General features: G+C 42.3%; 2 protein-coding genes and 2 long non-coding RNA genes across 8 annotated transcripts in view; 3 read left to right on the top strand and 1 right to left on the bottom strand.

Moving 5' to 3' along the window:
• The window catches only part of LOC5516359 (A disintegrin and metalloproteinase with thrombospondin motifs 9), a 59,981-nt gene extending 41,592 nt beyond the window's left edge, over positions 1-18,389 (bottom strand). For 2 of the 5 annotated variants that reach the window (XM_048732543.1, XM_048732530.1), the window contains exons 1-5: positions 18,275-18,389; positions 16,699-16,817; positions 12,898-12,971; positions 664-917; positions 203-555 (exon numbers count right to left, since the gene is read on the bottom strand). In XM_048732543.1, the coding sequence (XP_048588500.1) occupies positions 203-555; positions 664-742 (432 nt within the window). In that variant the 5' untranslated portion in view covers positions 743-917; positions 12,898-12,971; positions 16,699-16,817; positions 18,275-18,389. Of the gene's footprint in view, positions 1-202; positions 556-663; positions 918-8,278; positions 8,436-9,228; positions 10,112-12,897; positions 12,972-13,256; positions 13,401-16,698; positions 16,818-18,274 lie in introns of those variants that run through there. The other 3 variants (XM_048732533.1, XM_048732536.1, XM_048732541.1) reach the window with 3 other exon arrangements.
• LOC125572267 lies at positions 912-6,942 on the top strand. The gene is made up of 2 exons (XR_007313723.1): positions 912-1,022; positions 5,521-6,942. It is a non-coding gene; the product is annotated as an uncharacterized LOC125572267 (long non-coding RNA).
• On the top strand, positions 13,558-17,245 carry LOC125572264. Its single transcript, XR_007313720.1, has 2 exons — positions 13,558-13,747; positions 16,484-17,245. It is a non-coding gene; the product is annotated as an uncharacterized LOC125572264 (long non-coding RNA).
• On the top strand, positions 18,303-25,184 carry LOC116620369 (centromere protein F). Its single transcript, XM_032386176.2, has 4 exons — positions 18,303-18,786; positions 19,353-20,425; positions 20,798-21,062; positions 23,028-25,184. Exons 1-4 carry the CDS (start codon positions 18,303-18,305, stop codon positions 24,851-24,853), a joined length of 3,648 nt encoding a protein of 1,215 aa, XP_032242067.2. The 3' UTR covers positions 24,854-25,184.
• The last annotated feature ends 1,729 nt before the right edge of the window (positions 25,185-26,913 follow it).

Here is a 26,913-nt window from a genome sequence, read left to right on the forward strand (position 1 = left end):
CACGGGCCGGGTGCACTTCAGGCCTTCCTCTACTACACTCAACGCGTAAACAACAAGCGTAATCACCAAACCGCATCCACACAAAGATTAAGCAAATAATGCAGTCATTCGCGGGCTTTATTATCCGCGCGCACTTTAACATCGATAAGCCGGTTGAGCCCTTAAACGAACACATATACAAAACGATAATGGCGTGACTTACCAGCCCGTGACAAACGCTAAGAATCGCGCTGGATAAAGAGTCTCCTTGTATGGATCCTGTATAAAAACAATGAGCTAACCCGGAGTCCAGTGGTAATTTGTGTCCCGCACTAAACACATGTTCTACAACAAGACCCGGTGACACAAAACCCGAATGATCCCGGAGCAACCGAAGCCTCAAAGTTCTTCCATAGACTGTCAAGTTATAATACAAAGGTCCACTGTCCCGCACGCTGCTACTATACGATAAAAATTGCTGGCTGCTTGGAAATGCATCTCCCGTCTCGTTAACTCGCACAGGAGTGACTTCTCTGTAGTCAGTATAAGCCTTGTCCCATCTTGAGGACTTGTGAACTGCGAGGGAAAAAGCGCAAATTAAGAATAATCTATCTTGAATGCGATAGGGATAGGAGATCTCTACTAGCAGCTGCTGGGTCCGTCCAGGGAAGTGTGCGGGCTTACCGTGCCTGTGTGGTGTGGCGGTGTATGCGGACGCTGCGGACGAGATGAGCGCTAGTAGAGCGGTGTAGACCAGCTTCATCGTTGTGCGCTGGTGGGAGCCCTGTACATAAGGTTTGTATCGCAATCTGACCAGAATGACGGCGGCTCAAGAGTAGCGACACTGGGGTCACTTGGGAACGCCCACAGAGCCACCAAAAGCTGTCAATCAAGCGCTGCCTTGCTGATTATCACCCGGGGAATCGATGACACTGCACCTGAAACGGGACAACAACATGTACGATGTAAACACCGAATCTGCACAAAGCGCCGACCATTCGCTTCCTCCTCTCTGCTGGCCTGGCCTGGGAAGCTTATCTCAGGTATGAGTGAGGCTGTTCGGATCTTAGCGCGCCAAACTGCATGCGTGATAGAGGATCGTGTCAAGCCGTCACTAACACTAGAATCTCAAGATATTAAAGAGAAAGGTTGAATCTATCAAACGGAATTCCATTAAGGCTTCATCTACGATGTATCTAGGTTTAACCGCGATATTGTGATTACCTGCCCAGATTAGAGCGTGAGTTATGCTTTCCCCTGCTCCTCTGACCGGAGGTGAGCTTTGCTTGTTTGTATAATGCCTTCTGTGTGGTTTGGTGTGCTCAGTGTTTTTATCCTGTGAGCTCGAGTCCCATCGATAAAAGGTTCGATTGCATTTCAGAGAAGTGATCAAGATAACTAGAACAGCGCTTACCCATAGAAGATATGTGATAAGAGAACGTGATAACGCGGTTGAGATCACCCTAGCATGAGTTGAGCACTCCGAGTACAAACCTCGTGCCACGTTTACTCGCGCGCACTCTTATTTTTTTCTTCTCAGACGTATTCGGTAAAATCGGGATCACATCAGCTAAGCGGTCATTACCCGACTAGTTGCGCAATCAATCGCCTTTGAGAATGTTAGACTGCTTCGGATTACTTCGACAACTCGCCGAGGTTATCCCAGCCGATCCTCTTATCTATTTGCGGTTTTATTGATTGTAAAATGAAAATAAATATTTTGCTAGTGGTCTTAGCTGCATTGAATAGATACGGTTAATGCACTGCTCGTTTAGTGTTATGTCAAGAAATCATTCATCAGCGAGGCTTCTATTTCCCGTCCGTTGTGGCAAAGATAAACACAACTCTTGCTGGATTGCAAGTACACGGTGTGCAATTTGTCTAGTTATTGCGTGCGACACTTCTCGCTGAACAATACCTGTATGTGGAAGTCGGGGCAATCAAAACGTATCAGGTCTAAATGATTTTAGTGGGGTTCTTAGCGTGGCAATTGAGAGCCGTCTCGAGTAGACGTATCATCCGAATTGTCACAACATCCTCCACTAGACAGGATAAAACACACGCTAGATAACACGGGTACACACAGGTAGCTCCTACCAGCATACAAACAATCCTTTACACTCAAACGGCACTACAGGAATATTCGCCTGTCGCCGCACGTGTCGGCACTGCCTTAGTGTACGTGTAAATTGCTGCTTTATTTGTTCTGCTTTTGTGATCTACCGCCAAGGGCTGGTGTCTTTAACTCAACGGAAGCGTCCACCGTTTTGCGGCGCCGCCTTTGAAAACGAATCCCACAAAAAGATCGAGGTTTTCAAAACAAAACTCTATTACGACAAAGCAAGTTTATGGTTAATAGATAATAAAACATACGGCTTACATTTTTAGAATGTAAAGCAACTTTTTCTTGCTTTTGAATGAACTTTTAGTAACCTCAAGCACTGCTTGTAAGAATTTGTGTAAAAGCTAAAAGCTTCGTGCCCTCTGTAGTCGAGCCTCTTTAAAATGCAAAGGCCAAAAGACAGTCAGCCAGACCTATTAGTGCAATTTAACTGGTACATCTATCCACGTAATTCCTCAAGAGCCAACAAAGTGTTGAGAAATCCAAACTAAAAGCACTCGATTCGTGGCATCTTATCCGTTGGGAAAACATCGGTAAGAAAGAAGATTATACGATATAAAAAAACAATAAAGACAGGTCGTGTAGGCAACGGATGAGATATGCTATCATTTAGACTAGAACGATAAATCGTGTCGAGACCAGATCCAATCAAAATCGCGCAAGATTTCACTGTCGACTTCCCCGTCTATTGCATCGCAAGGTTTATCTAAAGCATATGCACAGGAATATCGACACATAAAAGTGCTTTAGACTGATTAATAGCTTATTATCGACCAGATGCGTTTCAAATAAGTAGTGGTAGTTTTGCGCGATAGAAGAGTGCGCTCTCTCGCATGCCGCACTTTGCCGCACTCCGGTCGCACCGTGGCCTTTAATCCGTGGACGCGATCTGTTTTCTTGGATAACACTAGCAAATGAATGCAAATCGCCCAAGTCTCGTTACAAATAGCAGGGTAAATCAGCACCTAAACTGTGGGCTAGGGGTCAGCGGAAAAAGTGCGCGTAACACACGTCACAATTGTCACAACACAAAGCTTGCCTCACAGTATCGCGCCGAGAAAAAAAAAATAAACTATTTGACATTCAAGAGGTTCAACCATGCCTGTAACATAAACTATTTGACAACCGGAAAACCACGTCTGTGTTCCCTTAGAGTCACGCCAGCCACAGTGCCAGAATAAACCATTAGAGAGCTAGAACACCTGGCCGGTGATTCGTCCAATTTAGAGTTTTTTACAAAATGTCACCGCGTGTTGTTTGTAGCTGAATTCAGAAACTGCAGTCACTTGTTATACTTGAGAATTATAACTATTTCTTTAAACGGCATACTATCCATCTTCCCTACAGTAGCGGATCTAGGGGGAGGGTTTAGGGGGTTTAACGGGGTTTAACCCCCCCCCCCCCACCCCCACCCTTTGGACAGCCAGAAAGCCATATATAACAATAAAAAAAAATTCCCCCTCCCTACTTTGTTACTTGGCTACCCCCCCCCCTCCCCCCCTTCAGCCAAAAGCTAGATCCGCTCAAGGAGGGAAACCCGCATGCTTTGTCAATCTATGAAAAAAAGTGCCGTGCCATGCACGTTGCGCAAATAGCAGGTCTACATGGACTTAGCGTGCAGTCAGGGCGACGTGCGAGCGAATAGCGCATGTGTGATCCACGAGGTCCCTTTCCCATGTATTGCCCGAAGACTGCATTTATAGGTGTATATTGATCGTTTAAACAGCAAGAAGATTTGTCAGAAGGCATTAATCATGACATTTGTTTCCGCCATTACCAGCATCTCTACAAATGAATCACACATGAACACAACCCCATGAGAAATAGAGATAGGGCCACTAGAACCCCCAAAGACCAGGGCATGGCCATGCACCGTCATGTAGCGCAGATACAGCGCCATTAATCAACCTGGGTGATATATAAAAGTGTTTAAATCTCAATTCCTGACTCACGATGGTTGTGACGTCCGGGTGGTATCTGATGATAGCATTTAAGTCCACTCTACATTGGGTACGATAATCGAATCCATACAGGCTCTATCGTACGAACAGCTTGTACGAGTCAGGCGACTGGGACGAATTAAAGAGGCATGTGGGTGGTGCACGGCGGGAAGTCACATGGAAATCGCATTCGAACACGTTGATGATACATTTGAGATGGTAACGAGCGATTAAACAATTTTAAACAATTTAGATTCCACACCTATACCCACCTCCGCCAGTTGAATGGGAATTATAACGGGTTCTACGAAGATCAACGTAAGCAAACGATATTAAAGGAAATACTTACTGTCGAGGACTGGTTTACACAAGATTAGGATTTCTTCCGACCACGGTGTTATGTGCCGGCTTGTTTTGTTTTGTTTTTTTTTTTTCGGTGTGATTTTATCTATTTCTTCGCAGTTTTTCTGAGCGCTTTTGGGGTTGCTACAATTTATCTAGGCTGCTATGTTTGGCTTCTCGCGGCCTTGTCAAAACTTATATATGCGCGTGCTATCTCGGTGGAATGTCCTGACTCGAATGTGATAAGCGATACGCTGCCCCCTCCCGTCCACACGATTCACGCTACAGTTCCTGCGAACCTTTGGGTTCATCGCAAATCGATCTAATAACGACGACCCCTTATAAAAACAACGGTTTCCTTCCACTGAATCGGCGCAGTTTAGATGTTAGACAACAGGAAATATTCACTAAAACAACGCGTTTCTCGCGAACGAGATGTTAAGAGGAATATTTGATCACAACAGCTATAAGCTATTGCGTACATAAGTTGAATATCCTAATATCGAGAGCATTAGATATGGGGCCTGTGCGTAGTACTTGATAATCGTAATTGAATACTAAACCACTGGAGCTTTATCCTATTTTATCAGTAAGGCGCGTGAGGCGCCTTTTTTGAGTACCGCTGACCACCCGTAATGATAAGCCCGGCACGTGCGCAAAAGTGTGCGCAGAAGGATCAGATGTGGTGAATCGTGTCGGCACACGGAATATGCACTTCATACACTCTCGAATCCGGAAGAACATGACCAGGTCAGCGCAAGTCTCCTAGGGCGCCGTCTCAAGAGCACCGGTTACTATTGCGCGCAAATACTGATATTTGTAGAGAACCAACTTGTAGTACAGAGGTGGTTGGAATAATGGCAATTAACATAGCTAAAGCGCGCGAGGATCGATTTGCGGTGCGCTAATACGGAAGCTGAAGGGACGAGAGATAGGGTCACAGGTGATCATCGCTTATATTATTGGCAATAATGGCAGCGTATTATTACCGATTACTTGAATTGTTTACATTCGACACACGTACGAGTCAAGAAGTTACTAGCGGACTAAACAACAGATTACCATCAACGTTAACTTAAAACGTGATTACCAAACTAACGACTCGTTTACTTAACATTATTATCCTCTGGTACGCAGCTTGACGCGGGCTTGTAATGGAAAGGTTACAGCAACACGCTAATGGAATTCCTTTGGCGTAATTACAACAGTCATCGAGTCGCACCACATAGCGTAAAATCGACCTTACCACTAACCGTGGACAAGCGCACTAATTTGAGACTCCGGGGTTACGGGCGGCAGAATGGCGCCTTGCCCGTCTTATCAAATCTGACCTAGTTTTTAGGCTTCGAGAAAATCCTGAGCCAAGAAACGCCGGAAGATTACGTCGATAAGCCGTCATCTAGAAGCCACGCCGCATACAATAGGAAATGACTGGCGCGGTTTGCGGTGCAGCTAAGCAGTATTAAGCTTATTATATAGTCTTCAAATATTGTTAAGGTAACACCAGTATAGATAGGAACATCGTTATCGTAAGGGAAATGACTATCGATGTTTACGGCATAGCTAAGCCGATGTAAGGGCCGCTCATCCCTTGTATACTTCATGCAAAAAGTGGTCCATTATTCAGAGTAGCGACCGGGTGGTCATATAGTCGGCGCCATCGCCGTTAAGGGGTGGTAGCTGCGGTTACATCTCGCTCTTGGAGCACATGAGTTATGATAAGTCCCCTCAACGATCGCATGTGGGCACCATATGCCTGATTTGGAATCATGTCTTTGGTAGGAAAGTTAAAGAAAGCGTGGTAGATTTTTTTTGTTCTTGCCTTTCAACATGGCATACAGAAAAGCCACATACCGACAGAAAACAGTAATCCATAGTTTGTTGTAACGTTATCTATTCTTCCAACCACAAAACACAACACACCGTTTGCGGTGGAGTTGGTCACACTGAGAGCTGTACAACAATGTGAATATGGACGACAATAGAAAACACATGCAGCAAAGCACAATATTCCACATACAATAGAATGCAATTTGAGTATAACTGATGCCTTTACTCCGTGACCACTATCACCCTCAAACACCCCCTTCCCTCCGGCATAGCAAGGTAGTTATGTCAGCCGATAGGGACTCTACGTCGATCAATCCCCATCTCTTTAGGGTGCGCCCCGACAATTGGGTGTGGCCCTTTCTTTGTCCACTCTTGTCGCTTATGTTTTTAAATGTATTCATTGGGTGCTAGTAAAAAGGCTGACCTCAACAATAATCATCCATGGAAGAACAAGGTAAACCCATTGTGACTCAATGCCTTATCCACATTGTATCATTTTCATACTACGCATACTTGCAGAGCATATAGCGTATAGTAAAATCTTTAATACTAAGCAAACAGGCAGAACATATATAGCGCATAGTGAAAGTATTATTGATTCAATATCTCCGGCATAGTTCATCAACAGTAAATTCATATATTGTATGTAAATTTTCATTTTGCCGTTTTTTAACACCCAACAATGTAAAACCGTGAAATCCAAAAAAATATTAAAAAACATTTTGAAACTGCCTTATTGCTCATCGGTGATGAAAAAAGTATAAAATATGTTAAGATTTTGTTGTATAATATATGTTAAGATTTTGTTGTATAATATATGTTAAGATTTTGTTGTATAATATATGTTAAGATTTTGTTGTATAATATATGTTAAGATTTTGTTGCATAATATATGTTAAGATTTTGTTGTATAATATATGTTAAGATTTTGTTGTATAATATTTTTTAAGATTTTGTTGTATAATATTTTTTAAGATTTTGTTGTATAATATGTTTTTAAACATTTTGTTGTATAATATTTTGAGGATTTTGTTTTAAGGGTTATTGATAATATATAACTAAGCTTATTAGATGAATTCACCGAGAAAACCTTTTAGAAATAAGAAAACTATTACAACCCATGGTTTATTTAAGGTTATTCAAGGTTGAGCAGATGCAAATTGCCTTGTTGTCTTCAAGTTAAATAACTAATCAGACTATGTCCAGCTAAATGAGTAAAAACCACACAGCGCAGCCAGCAACAGGCAACATATTCTTACACGCCTTACGCAAAATAACGTACACGCAAACACGAACGAATGATCTTCTCACGCAAACATACAGACTTTACACGCAAAACGCACGATGGCAGAAGGGAGAAAGTATGATAAGTGTGGACCTAAAAGCAAAGTGTTTGTGGATGGTTCATTAGCTGTAGGTACCTGTTCGCCCTTACATCGGTTTCATTTGTTTTCTTGTCGTAGTTCTCTTAGCGAAACACAACTCTCACGAGATCCCGGGAGAGCCCCCGCCGAGGTGGCGTCAAAACATTCAACCCCGAATTGTAAGACTTTAAAAACAAATTGTAAGCCTTAAAAAACAATGTCCATCAACAATCCAGGCTCCATGCACTGTTTATTGCAACACGAATCAGCGGAAGCGCGATTAAAAAACATGAAATTAAAAAATGACGTTTTTATTTTGCTCTAAAACAAATAACGAAAAAGAAAATTGAAAAATATGTTACTGGGATCTAAATAGGTCTCTTCCAATCCTTTTGGATGCTTATTCTGCTGAAAAAATGAAGCAATGCAAATATCGAGAGGTTGCCGTGGGTCAGTGGAAATATAGATGCCTGAGGGCCTGCACAGAATCGGGCGAGGAGATATAGTCGCTTTGCCTGAGGGCGTACACAAAATCAGGCGAGGAGATATAGTCGCTTTGCCCGGGGACTTACACCAGGGCTATTCTCAGTTGGCTATCTCCTTATCTATATCTGGATATGCTGAACAACTCCTTAAACTCTCCTAACTCCATTAAGAATAGTACAAGAATTGCAAAGCAGAAGTTTAAGATGTGCGCTTACCTAATCACCCTGCACCAGTGAGAACCTTGTCCAACCACCAACAAACCTGAATCAGCCTTGCAAGCTATACGCCGAAAATCTTAACCTTTTGATTTGAAATGAAATTCTATTGCTAATTAAATTACAAATCCCAGTCGAAACGGTGATAGGCTCTCGGTGTCTCTGGCTTCCTGTCTCCCGCTTGTTTGAGCGATGTTTTGGTACCCAGAGTAAAAGCATGCTATTGTTACCCAGAACCCCTGGCGCGCCCTGATCATCATGTACACAAATTGAAGACAACACCCCTAGGACTTTCCTGAAAGGATAGCTATGTATTGTGTATTCAGCGGGCAATGGATGGAGTTTATGGCGAAAGTCAAGGTTCTTCCCTTACTCACTTATCCTTAAAACCCTTCCGTTTGTTTTTATTATTTCGTAATTATTGTTCATGCTTACTCCTTCGTGTTTTGGTCATTTTTTAATTTTGTTTTGATATCTGCTGCACGCAAATGCCAGCCGTATCTCACGTCTCTAAATACTTTAGAATTTCCTTGACGCATAAATTCTCAGTTTTTTCTTATAGAACTGTCTAAAATCAAACAAACGTGGAAAATACTGCAGTAGCTACCAAAATTGCACCAATGTTTATAGGCGATTTAATTCTAATTAACACTCACAATCCGTTTAAAAATAATTACCGTCATGAAATAAAATATTTGACGCCCACGTAAGATAAGCCTCATATCTATAAAGTGACATAGGACAGAGAGTTCGTCCGAGGGCACTTTTCTCCTAGCAGACACGTGTTAGAGATCTACACTGCTATCATTACGTGACCGATCTTTCACGGATGAACACCTCCAAACTACTGCTATGGCTGGTCGGGACATTATGTTTTACAAGCGTGGATACATTTATGGTGATAGTATTAGTAGATCGTTGTTATTATTTCCATAACCTTTTTTACTCACCTTAGAGACTCGATCAGTTGGCGCAATCGTCCTTTCGCTTTTGCGTAGAGATTCTAAGCTTTTATAGCCTGAAACCTTTGCGTGAGCTTGTAATAGTTTGGCAAACCCACCACAGGTGCTAAGCGTGGCCTTTCCTTTGAATAATCCTGAAACGACACGTTTGACTGTGCTTATCCAGTTTGGACACTCTTCTATTCACTCTTCTCAATAACGTAACTGTGTATTTGCAAGTTTCCACAATCACGGTTTAGACAGAAGCGTCTGATTGTAACGGTTGGTGTTAGCTAGTGTTTACCGTCCCAGCGCGAGGGAATCCGGGTAAAGGGCACGTGCCTACGTCACAAGGGCGAAGACGTGCACACAGCTCGCATAGATTGTCTCCTTAACATCTTCTTTGCCTCTAGAGGTCTCTACTTCAAGAGCGTGCGATTCTACAGCTCATTAACAAGAGGTTCGGGCACTGGTTTCACTTCACTCTAATGCTATCTTATCCTATGTGCGCAACGCTTTTATCAGATCGTTTCGGTACGCACAAGCGTATCCTATTTGCGGTTCTTCAGTACAAAAGCTTGATGAATTGGCTTACACTTGATTTTTTTTTTCTAAACTTCAAATGTCGACATGTCTGGTTCGCACGGGTCTTCGACCTTTGTCTGTGGTGAAGGCAAGTCTCGTGTGGGCGGGTGCGTTTTACCGGAATTGATACATCGTACACCGCAGGTTTTTAAAAGCGAGCCGATGTACAGTACGGCTCGACCAGACGATATGTTCTGTCTCCGCGAGGTTCAAACCCGTCATCAGGGGTAGCCCCGCATTCGAGAAGGGCACCGGGCACTCAATGGGTCCTTGCGTTGCTTTGAACGCAAACGTGAATCGATTTATTTATTTCCCCTGATGAGTGGGCAACCACGAAACAGACCTGTAGGGAAACCTATGTAGTTTGTATTTTTCTCAAACCAACACGATTTATTTATTTCTGTGCTTTGAAATCGTGATAACGTGATAACGGAATTGTCAATTAAAATATTGCCTGTAATGCCTCGTCAAGGACTGAAGACGACAGCAACAAAGCAAAAACTAAATTAATTGAGTGTTGTCTTAGCTAATAAAACTTATTATTTAGTTCCAGAAAATATCCATACTCCCCCCATGTAGAGGGTCGGAGGTATGATCCCCCACCTCTCTGGAATTTTCACCCCCCTGGAAAAAAATAAATACAGTAACTGTTAAGGAAAAGGGCATTTACATCCCCCCCTCCCCTCTGGAAATTCCTGGCCGTTTGAACCCACCAGCCCCCGGAATTTCCAATCCCCTCTAGGGGGGGCCGGGGGGGGGGGGTATGGATATTTTCTGGAACTACACATTCGACAGATAAGCGCACGAGCTAGTGTGGTCCCTGCACACGGCTTTCGAGGATGAACTCATTCGTGTGAATATGATGATTTGTATTAGTGATAATGCAAAATGCGTATCACGTTTATTATAAACACTTGTCTGTTACTCGTCAAGCGATTGAGTAAATCCGGAACAACTTTGGTGGTTTCATTAGACAACTCGTATCCGGTCCCAAATCGTGAGAAAACCAAAGACGGGGAGATCTGGCGGGGAAAGCCGTTAATTATTTCGACGACAACGTTATTGTTGTGTCAATCTGCACGTGCTGTTTCCTAGTGACATGCGTTCTTTGTTTTTTTAATTGATATATACAAATATGTAGTCAGTTTTTACCGCTGTGCACGGTAAGTATGTTTATAATCTGCGGTGGTATTTTTGGCTGTGTGAGTGTACACTTGTAAGGTATCTGCACTTTGTATTAAGTAAATGTCATGTGTAGTAGCGACTCAATTGCATTTGCAATTTTTGAGTACTATTTTAGATCCATTTTCATTTCTGAAATAACACTAAAACCCCTTCTCGTCCCTTTAAAGACCTTTCTATTTCTTCAAGTACTCATTGTCTTACTATCTGATTGAGCATCTCCAGTACGTCACCAAGTATTGGAGAATAACCGGAGAAAAATGATACAACGATGGCAAAAATGTCCAAATGAGGCAACTTTATCTTAAACCGTTTGACCACCTTAAACAGGGGATTCTGTTTATGTTAAGCTTAGCACAAGTTTGCGCTTCCGATTCATATACTACTTCATGATGGTTGCGCCTTTTTAAAAAATAAAAATTATTAAAGATATTTTTTATGCTATTTTTAGCAGTCACACCCCTTTCTCGCGCGTATTCCAGATACCTCAAAATTATCAAATTAACAGCAAGGGTGAAGATCGCGATTCCTGGCCTTCCGGCCCACACCAAGAGAGTCTAACATCATTACCCACGTAATACCAGACAGCCTTATCTGGTGACCAGATAAGGGTGTGTTTAAACTGAGAGTACTAGAGATGTACTGTGAACGCAAACATATGTACATTCTCCTTTGAAAAGAGAATGAGGGGAAAACGGTAATATGAATAAATCCGGTAATACTAAAAAATATGTAGTTCCTGCCATTTTCTTCAGCCGGCCAGGTATAGCATCATCCGTTATGCTCATTTATACGGCGAAGTGAAAACCTTCAACGGCGACGTCTCTGAATCCGATTGAAAGCTAACGGTTTTATAGCCGCCCTGATGAAGAACTGAAATTAAAGTTGGAATCTATCGACTTCTGATTGGTCTGCTTTTCCTTTACTTTTTTGCTCAATTTATACGGCAAAACGGGAGATCGCAGTTATCAGAAAAGGTAGCAAGTGTACTTCCTAAAGTACAGTTTAGCTTTGATCCGTGAACAGCAGAAACCTTGACAGTAACGATTATATAAAGGATAATAACATCGCTACGGCTTCGAATAATGGAATCTATCTGCCATCTCGCTCGCTGCGTCAAGGGTGGTGACGGTGCCTGCCTCGTACCACTGGGTTCCGGGTTCGATTCCCGGTTTTTATTCTGTGCTCCGAGGGTTTTTGTCCGGGTTCTCCGGTTTTCCTTCCTTCTCAAATGCAACAATTGTGTTTCGTGGTCAGACAGGAGGCGCTTTCTATGCCTACGACTCGACAACGTTGTAACTGCGCTCTCGTAATTCAGCATTCTAGCTGCAAAGGTGGTTTGCCCCCAAATATATTTTATTCGTTTATGTAAACAGCATCTGTGTATAGGGAGAAAAAGGGAAGTATTTTCCAACATTAACTACCAGCCTTGCTCAACCAAGGGAAAATTATTAACGTTTGTTAAAAAGTAGCACACTTCACTCGGTTTGAAACAGTGGAATTTTTAACCTTGTAAAATAATTCCAAAGACAACTGAGGGAGCACTTAGGATTAACATGGCTCTATGGGCTCGTAAAGGAAGAACACAAGCCGCGAGACAGGAAGAGATAGCATGTGTGTACGATAACGATTATACCTTAGAAAGATGTTTCCTTTTGCAGTGCATTTATTCTAAATCAGTTTGACATCGAAATTCTCTAACAATATCATCATACGATTCGAAATTTGTATTTTGCGAGCAATAAGGCAAAAATTGCACTAGTAAAAAGACATGGAAAATTAAAACAAAATTCTGGAGGACTCGTATTTTTAAGATCGGAATGTGGAGCAAAAAAAAGGTGCAGAATTGCCTAGAATATACATGTTACTCTAAAGAGTCATAGATCGTACTAATGATACATGTTGACTTACCCTATGTTATGTTCTTGTAGACCTCTTCTTGATGCCGGCCTTGTGGGTAACAATGAATTTCTGAGTAGCACCCTCTATTTATAAAACAATAAAAATCTTAAACAAAAATAATTTTATTATCGTCGATAAGTACCGTCAAGATAACGTATTGTCCTGTAATTGTTTGGGTGGAAGAGGCCGCCCTGATAGTCACATATAGTTTATAATTTAGTCAAAGTTGTTTATCGTTATACAATAATTGTTATCTAAAAAGCTCAAACTACATAATTACACTTACACAACCTTAGAATGACCTTAGATGCTTAGAATTATTCAAATGGCATAAACAAAAAGTATGGGAGAACGGATGCCTCAGTTACCTTGAACAAAAGTCGAGGAATGTATAATCATTTGGTATCGGCTCGGTAACTATAACAGTGAGTTTTGTCGAAATCTTGCTGTCTGTGAAACACTTGTATGTTAACGACTTGGTATGTCACCTATAGAAGCTGTCGAAATCTACGAGCCCAGTTTTCTACGTCAGTATGAATCCTCTTACTAAACGATGACAAGCTTTGAGAAAGACAAGTGACAAGTAATGAGAGCTTGCCTGCCAGTTTGCTGCTTTATTGCATTGTTTGGTGGGAGTGGGTGTTTCTCAAGCGGTCGGAAGTAAACGAACAATTCCGCTTTTAAAGACAGTGTGACGTCAAACCTGACCGCAAGAAAAACGACGAACTCTGCCGTGTGGAAAGTTTAACAACAATCGCACACCGGAGATACTGGCACCCCCAGAGAAGGTTAACTTGCGAGAATCATTAATAAAAGCAACTCACGGAGAGAACACCTCCGTTTGTAACATTCTTGTAAGGTAGGAGGCTTACGTTCTCAGACGCTAGTTTATCTACATTTTAACAGATCAAGATCAGAAGGTTTTAGCGCAAGGAGATACTAATGCGATGTCATTGTCTCGGATGCGATTAGTGAATAACCTTAGGCCGGTGTATTGTTTTTGAGTCTGGAGACTCGATCTCTATTCATGGTTGTCGTTAGGCACAGAAAGGTCGCAGAGTCTGTGTACCCTGACGCACACACGACACGCAACATCCCCCGATTCCACGCTACAGCGAGCGAGCGACGAAGCCATACAGCCCCTTGCTTTGTGGACCATGGGATCGTGTATGCGCGGAGGACCACAGGAGCACGTTCTATGGGGAGGGGCAGCGTTACGCCTTAAACCACTCATTTCCCAAACATCCAGAGATTTAACAACGTGAGTTTCTACGGAGAGATATCTCGCACTGAGCTTGAATATTTGTGTGCGTTATTTATAGCCCTAAAGGCCTTCTGTAAGAATTCCTAGCTATATCCGTAAATATGTTAAGTCTAATGTATTTCCGCTCCATAACAAAACGAGTAACTAAACTCACCAGGAGAAAAATATCAATGCAGTGATACAAAAATTGTTGATATTGGTCAAATGTCAGACACTTTTACTGTAGACTAGTCACGCAAGCACTAACGAGTCTACAGACGTCTGAACGGTGAAACAAGAGGAATGGCTTTCTTATATCATTCCTTCTAAGTCATCCAAAATCCGACAAAACCAGCAGCCAAGCCATCACGGAAGCTAACTATTTGCTTAGGCATGAAAAGTGATCCTTCCCGGATATAAACCTCCCGGAGATCTAGACTACACACACGGCCTTGGGTGTGTCCCGTGGGCGTGTGCCGCCCGTCGCTTGCTCCGTCACTTTCTCCGTCAACGGTAAAGGAGAGTCAGATTAATGCTCGCAAAATTAAGCTTTTGCTCGAATCTGACCTGCAACGCGACACAAAACATAAAGCACGTGTTACAATACTGTACCACTTTTAACCCAATGCATATAAAAAAAACTGTAAAAAACTGTTTTTTCTAATTTAAATCAAAATCTATTGCGTATAATTTTCGTTTTTGCTAGTTTTTCTCCAAAAAGTACCATCCTGCAAACGCCAAAAATAGAAAGTGCTCGAACTCGCCAGAAACACTGCCGTGCTCGTATGCTCGCCATCAAGACCGTAACCCTTAGAGCGATAGTCACTTTTTCAAGCTTGTTATAAGACTAGCTTGTTATAAGACTAGCTTGTTATAAGACTAACTTGTTATAAGACTAGCTTGTTATAAGACTAGCTTGTTATAAGACTAACTTGTTATAAGACTAACTTGTTATAAGACTAACTTGTTATAAGACTAACTTGTTATAAGACTAGCTTGTTATAAGACTAACTTGTTATAAGACTAACTTGTTATAAGACTAGCTTGTTATAAGACTAACTTGTTATAAGACTAACTTGTTATAAGACTAACTTGTTATAAGACTAGCTTGTTATAAGACTAACTTGTTATAAGACTAGCTTGTTATAAGACTAACTTGTTATAAGACTAGCTTGTTATAAGACTAACTTGTTATAAGACTAGCTTGTTATAAGACTAGCTTGTTATAAGACTAGCTTGTTATAAGACTAACTTGTTATAAGACTAACTTGTTATAAGACTAACTTGTTATAAGACTAGCTTGTTATAAGACTAGCTTGTTATAAGACTAACTTGTTATAAGACTAACTTGTTATAAGACTAGCTTGTTATAAGACTAACTTGTTATAAGACTAACTTGACAACGAGAACACCACAAGGGCCTGCCTGCTACCAGTACCAAGTTGTACGTACTGGTAGCGGACTTATTTCCTATCTCTGGACTCCTCGTTTGCAAAGTAGTGGAGCCATGGCGATTGTAGTACTTGATATCTATCATTCAAATGCTCTCGCCGAAAAAGACGTTTGTGCGCGTTTTATCATATTCAAATTGGGCAAAAAGAGGTTATTGCAGATAATTTATTGCTTGTCAAAAAAAAAAAAAAAAAAAGACATCGCGTGACTCGTGCGCACCAGTGTGTGTCCGTATTAGCAAGGCCGTGACGATTTCCGCTTTTTTGGAGTAAGCGTGGAGTACTAATAATGTTGGCGTAATTGAGGATGTATTCAGTTAGTCTCACTTGATTCCATAGCCACCATGTATTTTGTTCTGCCCGTGCAGTCATAGAACCGAGACGCTTAGCGCTCTAGGGAGTAATCGGGGAGAGTATTAATGCTAAGTTTGGGGCAACCATGTGTAGCGTTTTGTCCTTGAGAAATTGACTACAATGCAAATCTAACACGGAAGAAAACACGAGCTAATTGCTGCTGCTCTCCAGCCACTGCAACCCTTGAAAACTCCTCTCCAACATCGAGGCATTAGCTCTGGTTAAAACGGCTTTACAGCTAGTTAAGTGCAGCTATTTTAACACATTTCTATTTCAAACTATTTCCCATAATCCTCTAAGCTGAATCGTAAGGTTACCAAGCCCTTATATCCCCGGCGTGTTGGTGCCAAGTTGTTAGAGGTTTGTCGCGTTTGATCCTTTAGTGGACTAATAACATTAATCCCTTAGGAGCGGGCTTAGCAAAGTTCAATCACTGTAACTGTGTACATAGCTTTGTGTGCTAAGTAAGCCAAGCATGAAAATCGTACAAGGAAATACAACGGCATTTCGATTTGAAATAATGACTATCCTTTGTTTCTTTCCAAAGGAATGCGGTGCTTCCTTCTGGGGGTTGGAGCCGGTTCATAAGCTGGTAATAAGCGTGATCTGTGGTTTTACCCATAATAGCTCATTAGTAAATTGCTGCAGAATTGCAATGCCTCGCTTGGCACTCTACCGTTCAAGCTGATATCGATGCACGAGCAGGCTGAGCTATCGCTATAGATACAGGAGGACAAACTGGACTATAAATAGAAGGCGTACCTGTGAGTGAGTTGGGGGATGCGGCGAAGCTTGAAAATCGGTCTAACGAGCCAAAGGACGAAGCCTCCGCCTCGTAGTGCTTGCTTGACCCGGGAGTCTCTCAGGACATAGCCTGAACTCTGACGAGATATAAAACCAATCAACAGTGGAGGCAGGCGAGAGATGTCTAATCTCTAATTACTCTACAAGCTATCGACTCGAATGGTCATCAACGACATGATAGCACTGTACACTGGTGCGCTGTATTTACATACCAATGAATGCCGCTTGATTACATGCACTCTAAGTCAAATTAAACACGAATTTGCATGGAGTGATTTCATGCTTAACTCACTAGAGCAGAGCATTCACCTATCATAGGCAGCACTGAGTTGACAAACGTGGAGCCGCGGTACATTGATCTAATCCAGTGGTCGTCACTTATTTGCTCATCGAGCGTCTAGACAGCGGTAAACGAAATTTAATAGAGAGCATTTGGTCCACAAAGGGCCGATAATAAGTTGAGACGATGGTTAATAGGTATAAAAGATAGCGATATGTAAACAATCACGAGATGCAGCTTGTGGACATTACTAAGCATGTTCAGGGGGTCGCTAGGGGGGGAGGGGAAGGGGGCGCATAGCAAGGGGGGGGCATACAGTAGCTATGTGTGAAGGTAATCGCAAGGGCTTTACACATGTGATATAACCTCGTTTGGAGCACTTATGAACCAAAATAAATACACGTACCAGAAGTAAGACGAGACACTTTAACAGTACAACGCGAGCTAAAACATTTTTTTATCCAATTTGCCATCGACTCGACGCCATTCAATCGACCTTGTTGTATCTGCGCTCTCGTATTATCTAACTAGTTCGATTAGCTTTGCCAATTGATGCATTTAGTTATTTCTGCGGTTTCGTATATCGACATTTTACATTTAACACTTGGACCGGAGTCTATGCATTAAAAAAACTAAGCTGTGTCACTGGATTTCGAAGTCTACTGACAGAGCAGATAGCGCGAGACTGTGGTGCATTATGGTCAGACTTTCGCCTGCTATGCAGATGAGTCACGTAAGATAACGACCTCCTTATTAACTACTCACATACAAACGCACTCACGAAGTATGCTAAACTAGTCTGCTAAACGTCTATGTTAGATAACCTCTTGCTCAGTTGCGGTAGCTGGGCGTCAGATTATCTACAACATATACATGCAGCGACACGTGTAGCACAACAACCCGCATTTTTCCTGCTAGATCTCTGTTAGCTGGGGACGAGTGAATGTGCTTTACGCCCAACTCAAATACGACACTTGCGCAAAGAACACTCATTATAATCATTTTTGCTGTCTACGAAAGCATACATTATCCTATCATAGTTTTAGCTTGACAAAGGCGAATGTCGCATCGTTTTTTTGCATAACGATTTCAATGATGCGCGCGCAAAATGAACAGCGAATCCATTCCGTGCGCGTGCCGTGAAACGTTACCACGTCGCGCGCGCGATTTTGAATTTCTGCCGCGCGTTCTGGTTCGCCAACAAACAAAGCAACCAAAACAGTTTTATTTAATATTCCTGCTTGCAATACTGACCTGAATCTTGAGCTGTACATCAATAACGATGAGTTGGGCAAAGGAAGAATGGAAGCAGGATTTGCCATCCAAAACCCTGCAGAACATCCACCAGCTAGAAAACGAACTAGAAGCGCTGCGGAAACAGATACAACAACAGGACTTGAGAATTGACGGTTACATTAGCTCCATGGAGAAACAAAAGAAAGAATTGTCGGAGGAAAAAGCACTGAACGCTGTGTTACAGAGAGATGTTCAGGAAATGTGCACAAAGATTTCGAACTTCGAGGTGAAGGAAGAGAAGCTCACGGCAGAGATAAAAGCCAAAGACAAGCAAGTGGAGCTAGGTGAAGAGGTGTTACAAAAAGTTCAGCTGAAGTTGAAAGAGGAGAATGCGAGGGTGGTGGAGCTTGAGGGTTCTCTGGAACAGAGGAAGAAAGAAGCTGATGGTTACCGGGAGAGAAACGAGAAACTAGCGGCTGAAATAGAGAAACTACAACAAGGGAAAGACCACCTTACTAAAGAATGTGAAGGTGAGTTGTTATAGCAATGTTAACGGGAAATTATTATTCTGTGTACAAAGGCTCGCTTGTACAAATAAAGAAAAACAAACAAGACTATATGAAAAAGAAGACAATGGAGGTCACAAGTGTGACTTATGCCTCCAGAATAGCAACCAAGTATTTTTGTGGGATAGATAGTTGCATTATAGCTCAGGTCAACTTTAGAGCTGTAAAAACCTTGCTTGTACACTGAGGACTAAATAATTTCTCTTCTTCTCGCATAAAAAGGTCCCGTCTCTTATCGCATGCATTGACCTGTATTGGAGGGGGGGGGGGGGGGGGGGGGGGGGGGAGGGGGGCGTAAAAGAGGCCCTGGGAACACTGGCCTGTAATAATTTATTCAGTGTGTGCTTAGTGTGTACACACTAACCCACACCAAGAGACCATGCCCACACTCATAATTGTAAACTGAGTGGAGCATTTCGTGGTTTACACGATGACGAGTGGTCAGTCGATCATGTCTCGTAATTTAAATCATACATTTATATGCAAAATAGACATGAAACCTTGAAAACTAACAATGACTACCTCTACAGCATCATCTGAAAAGATTGTGACACTGCTAAAGGAGATCGAATTACTTCGTCAAACAAGATCCGCCGAGAACGTGCACATAGAGGAGGCTACGAGCAACGAGAAAGAGCGAGAAGCGACTGAAGTCAAGGAGACGGAGAGCAACGAGAAAGAGCGAGAAGCGACTGAAGTCAAGGAGACGGAGAGCAACGAAAGCAGTGGTGATGCTTTGGTAGAAATTCTGAGACGAGAAAACAGCGGCCTGGTTTACCAAAACCAGGATCTCAAGATACAAAGAGACCAGTTGAGGCACAAGGTAGAGGAGAAGACAAATGAAGTAGAGAGGAACATCTCCAAGACTGCGGGGATACGAAGTGAGCTTGAGAAAACCAAGAAAGCTCTTAAGGGCAGCGAGGAGAGGGTAAGCTCGCTTGGAGAGACCGTAGAGGCTCGGGAAAGCACAATCAGAACCCTGGAATGCCGTGTTGACGATCTGGAAAGGCAAAAGAAGAAGATAAAGGAGAAGCTGGAGTGTGTGAGTTTTAATACACAAGCTGCGAGGGCAAGCAAGAGCCAGCTCTTGAGGGAGTACGATGAGCACGCAAAGGAGATGAAAAGACTAGAAGAGGAGCTGAACAAGGCAAAGGCGAGTCTAAAAGATAAGCAAGATCAATTATTAGCACTTGACACTAAGTACAAGGAGCTTATCACCGACAATGAAGGTTTGAAGGATCAGATGCGTGGTCTAAGAGAGACGGCAAATTCAGCGACGCAGGAACTCAAGAAGAAAGAGCAGCTACTGAGGGCCTTGGCCACCGAGAGACAGTCAAGTGGCGATAGTGAGAGGAAGCGACTTGAAAAGCTTGAATGCCTATTACTAGAGAATGATAGCCTTCGACGTCACGTAGAAACGATGGACTGCGACGCCAAGGAGGCGCGAAAAGAGTACGAGTCCGTTACCCAGGCGCTCGAGAGCAGCAGAAACTTGGTGCAACTGATGACGGAAAAGATCGTAGATCTGGAGAAGGCTAGCTCGCGACCGGTGGACGCAGCAGACGCGGTTGACTCATGGATAAAGTGTCAAGACACGAACGTGGTATGTTATCATAAATACTCGTTAGTAAACGGTGAATATCACTCGAATTTTAGACTGTAAGCAAATTAACACGGACATTGTACAGTGGAACCTCGATATCAAAAAAGGCAAGGGACCGAAAAATAGCATCGTTATATCGAGAACATCGTTCCCATGTTATAGGGTTTGCAGCACCAGGAATCAATATCGTTATACCGAGAATATCGCTTTTTTAAAATATCGTTATACCGAGAATATCGCTTTTTTGAATATTATTATACCGATTTTCTACTGTACGCAAGTAGTTACATGAAATAATGTGCATGCGGTTCTATGCGAGATGGTGATAGCTGCTTTCATTTCATTTGTGATTGTGTTTCATCGAATGTCTAGGTAAAAGAGGTCCAAGGCAGTGAAGATAACAAGACACTTGCCTCCACACAAACGGAAGTTGCGGGAAACCTCCTCGATAGCCTTCAGAGCCACATACGGGACCTGAAGGCCCGCATCCGGGAGCTAGAGGAGGATAAGCGTACCTTAGAGGGGTCTGCTCAGGAGCAGGATCAGATCGTGGAGGAACTGATAACCCAGCTGGAATACGAGAAAAGCCGTTACCAAGGAAACGAGGATGATGCTGATGATGAGACAGAGATTACAGGTATATGGGCCAAATTTATTCAATTTATAGACCACCAAGATTCGGCCAATCAGCGTCCACGCTACGATGGTATAGTCGGTACATCGACCACGCTCATCCAACCAACATCTGTGGAAACATGCATTGGAAGTTATACCTTATTACACTTAATTTTCGTGTCACTTTAACTTCGCGATTTTAAAAGATTCGCGAAAATAAAGTGACGCGAAAATTAAGAGTCGCGAAAACAAGAATGCAATTAAGAATGAAATGAAGTTAGTACACAAGAAGCCTTTTGGGAAATATTGGCCGTCAAGAGACCATGATATAAGAGAACGAATCCCCGTGGCCCATGATGCCGTCCATGAAAGCTATTTTTAGATTGCGCGAGCTTTTCAATCATAGCATCCATATATGGTTCATCGCGTCATATTTGGTTATGGGCACCTCGCGAGCTATAGTTTTCACAATTTTTTTTCCCTCTGCACTTCTTGACTTCGTTCGCTACCTGTTTTTATCCTTTTAGCTGCTTCTCATAGCTCATGATTACAATGCTACTTGTAGGGTGGTGTCCTGGTATCTGTTAATTTATCTAATGTTAAGTTATCTAAATGTTATATAAATAATTGAACTGGAAGACGTCGGGGAGACGGCGAATTTGAGGTTCATTCAAGATGCATCAGGCTGACTCCTAAAAAGTTTTTTTTCTCTTCAATACGGTGAGATGGAAAACTTAGGCATTCTCAGTGTATTTTATGTATTTAAATACAAGAAGGCCTTTATTTTTCTTTGATTAACAATATTTTTAGATGAATGAACTTCAATTCTTCACGCAAATGTTCAGAAATCATGTCACTCAAGAAACCCTTGTCACCGGAATAAGATTTACTTCATTATAGAGACTTTTTATTTGTCTTTTTATTTGTCAGATATTTGTTAATATCTGTCTTAATGACCACAATATCGGTGTGAATATAATGGTATTAAGTTCTGGATGTATCTTTTTCATTAAAAGGGAATTGGAAGAGAATTTTGTGTTGTAAACACAGATTTATGATTGATTGTTGTTTTACTTATAATTTGCGAATCAGCCGTGAAAACTTTTACCCGAGCATAAAATCACGAACTCTATGCATTTCAATGTCCGAGAAACGGTTGATTGGATCCAGGGTACTCTATGGAAAATCATTTTCACAGCGTTTGTAAAAAAGGATGGTTTTCGGTCAAAAAGATTTCCATAACATCCTTTGCCGCTTCACATCGCTCAAGATGTGATCGCGCGTTTGACTCATGTTGCTAGGAGACGTGAGCGCTAACCAATCAGAGGCGTATCTAAAAATAACTGCTTGTTCTAAAAATAGCTTTCACGGACGCAACATTGGAACATACCCTAATACGGGGGATTCGTTCTCTTACATCATGGTCTCTTGTGGCCGTTTAATAAGCTTTATGGAAACAACATGTCTATGTTTTCATCTAATTTACTTATAGTACGGTAAGGGGTTAAGTTTTATAGATTTATAGTTTATGGATTTTTATGAAACTACATTTAGCCCACGCATATTTTTGTTACAAATTGTTTCAGTTTTGATGATTACAGCGAAATCGCGAAAATAAAGTGATCTGTTTTTTACGAAATTTGGAAAATCGCGAAAATAAAGTGTCGCGCAATATCTCCATCTCGAAATCGCGAAATTTTGACGTCGCGAAAATTGAGTGTTAATAAGGTATTTCAACGTTTATTGGCCAAATTAGTCATTGTTGTTCAGTTGGAAATTTGTCAGAGATTTCCAGTATGTACCGTTCCCGTAATTTCAGAATGTAATGAACCCAAAATTTGGTTATTGACTTTCTGAAAAAAAAAACATGGTTTCTATCAGTCTTTTTGAAGCAAACAAGACGAGACTACCCCCACTACATATGTAATATCTGAGTGTGTATTTCTGCAATGGTAATTAATGAATCTTCGCGATTTATGTTTTCAAGCTACTGCTGGAGAGAAAGACGTTCTTAGCGAGGTCTTTGTCGTCAAAATGGAAGCAGCATCAAACGAGCCCACTCATCCACTAAGCGACGACTGCAAATCACACGAACATGACGTCACCGTAGAAAACACGGGTGGCGACCAGGAGGAGGGGGTCACAGAGGGACAAAGACTTGACGTGGGCTTCTCAGAAGATTGGTACACGCTGTGCGCGGATGTCCAGAGGGAACACAAGACCCTCAGGTGCGGGGTGGAGGAGTGCTGCAACACGAGTCAGAGAGTAGAGGAGCTGCTGCAAGATGGAGAACACATAGATAACGAGCTACAGCCGGTAGCTCAGAGCATCCGTTATCTGATGAACCAGCTGCAGGCGCTCAAGGTGGTGTTACAACGCTGTGATCAGAGTATGATGGGCAAGAAAGACGAGGGAGGCAAGCTTGATGATGAAGACCAGAAGCCGGACGATGTCGATGAAAAGGAGAAGCCTTTAGAGTCGAGCGAAGAGCAAGGTGAAGAAGACATCGCCCGAAAAGCAGCGGATAAAGGTTACAACTCTTCGAGCACAAAAGAGAACGCGGTAAGCACTCCGACTGAGTACAGGATGCCCGTGACGTGTGAAGAAATTCCAGCAGAATATGTCAGCAGAGAAAGTAACAATAGTAGGAAGGATGAAAAATCAGCTACAGAAGATCAGGGCGTGAACTGTTTCACGAAAAGCGGCGCGGGGTCCAAACAAATGGCGAACGTGCATGATTCAGAAAGCGATGGTGCCAAAGACTCCCCAAGAAAAGATTTGTCATGGGACAACTTCGAGGCGGAGAATGCATTCCAACCGTTCAAGAAAGAAGTCGACTCGGTTGTCAGGCAAATAGATCAGAATGCTGACAAAGCAGAAGGTAAGAGAAATTGCCACAAAAAAATGACGAGGAGCAAGAGTGAAGGGAGCGAGGAACATCTGGAAGAGGATGAATCCAACGAGAAACAACTTGATTCTGCTGAAATAGCAAATATCCTGAAAGGCCTTCTTGTGGAAAATAACGATGTCATATTTGAGCGCATGAAAAGGCACTTCACAGAAATTGAACGTTTAATGCTTAGCAATGCAAGCAACAAAGATTCTGAACTACAAAGGAAAAAAGTGAACAAGGAGCAATCTTCGAGTGACAGGGAAGACTTCAAAGATGATGATGTCGGTGCGCTAGAGACGAGGTCTGTTCAGGACGGAAGATACGCGATGGAAGAAATAGAAATCATGAGGAGAAAAATGGCGGACATCCAGAAATCAATCAAGCAGCTGATATCATCAACTGAATCCGCCGAGAAGAAGCGTGTGATAGCCCACTCGCACCTGAGCCTCCTAGAGAACGAGTTCAAAGAGAAAGAGTCGCATTACGAGATGCGCTGTGGGGAGCTTGAGAGCGCGGTAAGGACAGCATCCCAGCAGGGGATCGCTCTACAGAGGCAGCTTAGCAACCTGCGCACCGAGAAAGACGACATCCAGTGCGACTTCCAGGAGGTACTTCAGGCGCTCAAAATGAAAGAGATGGAGTTGGTCAAGGCGACGCAACAGCTCGGCCACATGGAAGCCGAGCATCGAGAGAACGAGGCAAAGCTCAGAAACAAGATAGAGGCTCTAGAACAGGAAAACGAGGTAATCTGGCAGGACTTCACGGACGCGTCACATAAAGCCCAAGAGAAGGACACTGAATTCCGAGGAGTGGTTGATCAGTTGAAGAACTCGGAGAAGTCCGTCTTGGAGCTCTTCAATTCGCTTGGGAACATTGATGACCAGCTACAGCGAGCTAAGCACCACCAACTATACGAATAAGAAATTATGACACGAAATTACGGACTTATCAACGACGAAACTCCGATAACTTATCATTTATGCTGTATCTGAAATATTTTGTCAGAAATCTAAAATATATCGTTGCGTCTTTTGATGACAAAAGTGTTTAACAGTTAACTTTGTTATTTTAATTCCAGTGCAGGTTTTAGGAGCATTATTTAAAGGGAGGATGGGGTGGGTGTGGGTCCATACTCTGAACGCTAGTACAGTATACAGACGCTAATCACGTCTAATTTCTTTTGGAAGACGGAGTTCTTTGTCACAGCCAAGTCTTTATGTACAAAATGCAATAAAAGCTAACATAAACATATGCATACACCTGGAGCAATTTAAAGACGAGATGTTTTAAAAGCTGGCTCGATTGACGTCATCATTTCAGAAATACTTCCCCTGGCTCCTGTCATCGCCCATGATATTTTTACATAAAAAAATACCTCGGTGGGAAAAGAGACATCTTATCGGCTAGTATAACTGACAAAATTTGAATCTTGTTGAAATTATATCAACGCGGTTAGAATCTTTCTGGGGGTAGTTTCTAATTTAGCATAAAATTTAAATAAATCAATGGTTTAAAAAACATTTATAGTCCCGTTCGTATGCTTATGGCCTGATTAGACGCGTCAAGAGGGATCATTCTTCTTTTTCGATACAACATAAGAATACTCCTCTTACATGGCAACTATGATGCGGTGTGGATAGGATCGCATTAGGCTATTATACATCAGACGTTAAATGCTTGCCTTTCAATGAGTATGGCCGAGGAAGGGGCTTACACGATCTCAGCTCCTAGCATTCCATGTCAGTGAATAATAGCCGATTAAAGGCTCTCTTAAGCCGCGAACAATTTACGAGTTAAAAGACCAAATCCGTTCATTATCGTTTAAACGATACTGGTAAAATTCGTGAAAATGCTCGTCTGGTGTTCACTTTGGCAAGGTCTAGATGGTGATGACATTAAACTATGCCGTCCGAAATAGCGTGTGGTGTCCACGTTAAGTAAGTTCGCCTTACCGTTGCGTGCTGCATGTAAGAGGAATGTTGTTATCGGTTAGCTCGGTCTCCTTCTAGTAAAGGACTGTTGACGGCTCGCTTTCCTTACTATACGGAAATCTCACTTTCTTATCCTCAGAAAATCCGCCGGGGTTAGGACAAGCACGACAGAGTACACCGCCAACGCGCGCGCTGCACCACTAGACGTCCAAGTAGTGTTGTGTGAATAAGCACACACAACAAAACGTTGGTTTTCACCGGTTAAGATCTTAGTGTTGATTTATACCACGATAACAGACTAAAATGAATATCTTGGGCTAAAAACAACTTTGACACCCAATAGTATTTGGCAGAACGTACGGGAAGGCGAGCAGTCACCGAACGAACAAAGAACCGAGTTGGTTGTATAAATGTCATGTCATTGAGAAAATATTGTACTGACAGCGTTGTTAATTCTAAGATACATTATAGAATACTTAAAGACTGAATCCTCGAAAACAAAGCATCTTTGAAAAAGCTTTATACATGACAAAAGCCCATTTCGATATTATCAGAATATTGAACATAAAACAGACAAAGAAGAAAATGGGTGGAAGTAATGACGCTTTAAACAACACGCAAGACCGTCTATATGAAATGTATAATTTTTCTTATCGAGCGGGTCATTGCCGCGTGGAGAGCGTATAAGAAGATTTCCCGGGATATTAAAGGGCTTCAGGTTGTCAGCGCGACTGTAAAACGAGTAGTTAAATTATTTTACCTTTTCACAGCTGCGGGAAGATCCGTCCCGTGGCTCGTTATTTCAGTTATTTCAGGTTTTCATTCAAATGGAATCCGGTCCGGCCCTCAGATGCTACTGATGATTTGACCCTTTACATAAATATCGGAGAGCCTTAAATGGCCGAAACCACACACACATCGCAGCCATTCTTTGAATACCTCCGCCCGGCACTCATCGCGAACCTATCAAAAACAAGCGCACGCTGACGGTTTACGTGCCCGGTCGAGATTGCAGAAACTAAATATTTTTTTCGTATAATGAATCATAT

This window comes from Nematostella vectensis, chromosome 1 (assembly GCF_932526225.1).
Source record: "Nematostella vectensis chromosome 1, jaNemVect1.1, whole genome shotgun sequence".
NCBI classification, from domain to species: Eukaryota; Metazoa; Cnidaria; class Anthozoa; order Actiniaria; family Edwardsiidae; genus Nematostella; species Nematostella vectensis.

What these genes read in the sequence shown, in the direction of transcription:
- LOC116620369 (XM_032386176.2), top strand. Translation starts at nt 18,303, where the DNA reads ATGAGTTGGGCAAAGGAAGAATGGAAGCAGGATTTGCCATCCAAAACC. An exon ending in AGTGTCAAGACACGAACGTG is followed by an intron (nt 20,426 to 20,797) that starts GTATGTTATCAT and finishes TCGAATGTCTAG; the next exon opens with GTAAAAGAGGTCCAAGGCAG. An exon ending in TGATGAGACAGAGATTACAG is followed by an intron (nt 21,063 to 23,027) that starts GTATATGGGCCA and finishes TATGTTTTCAAG; the next exon opens with CTACTGCTGGAGAGAAAGAC.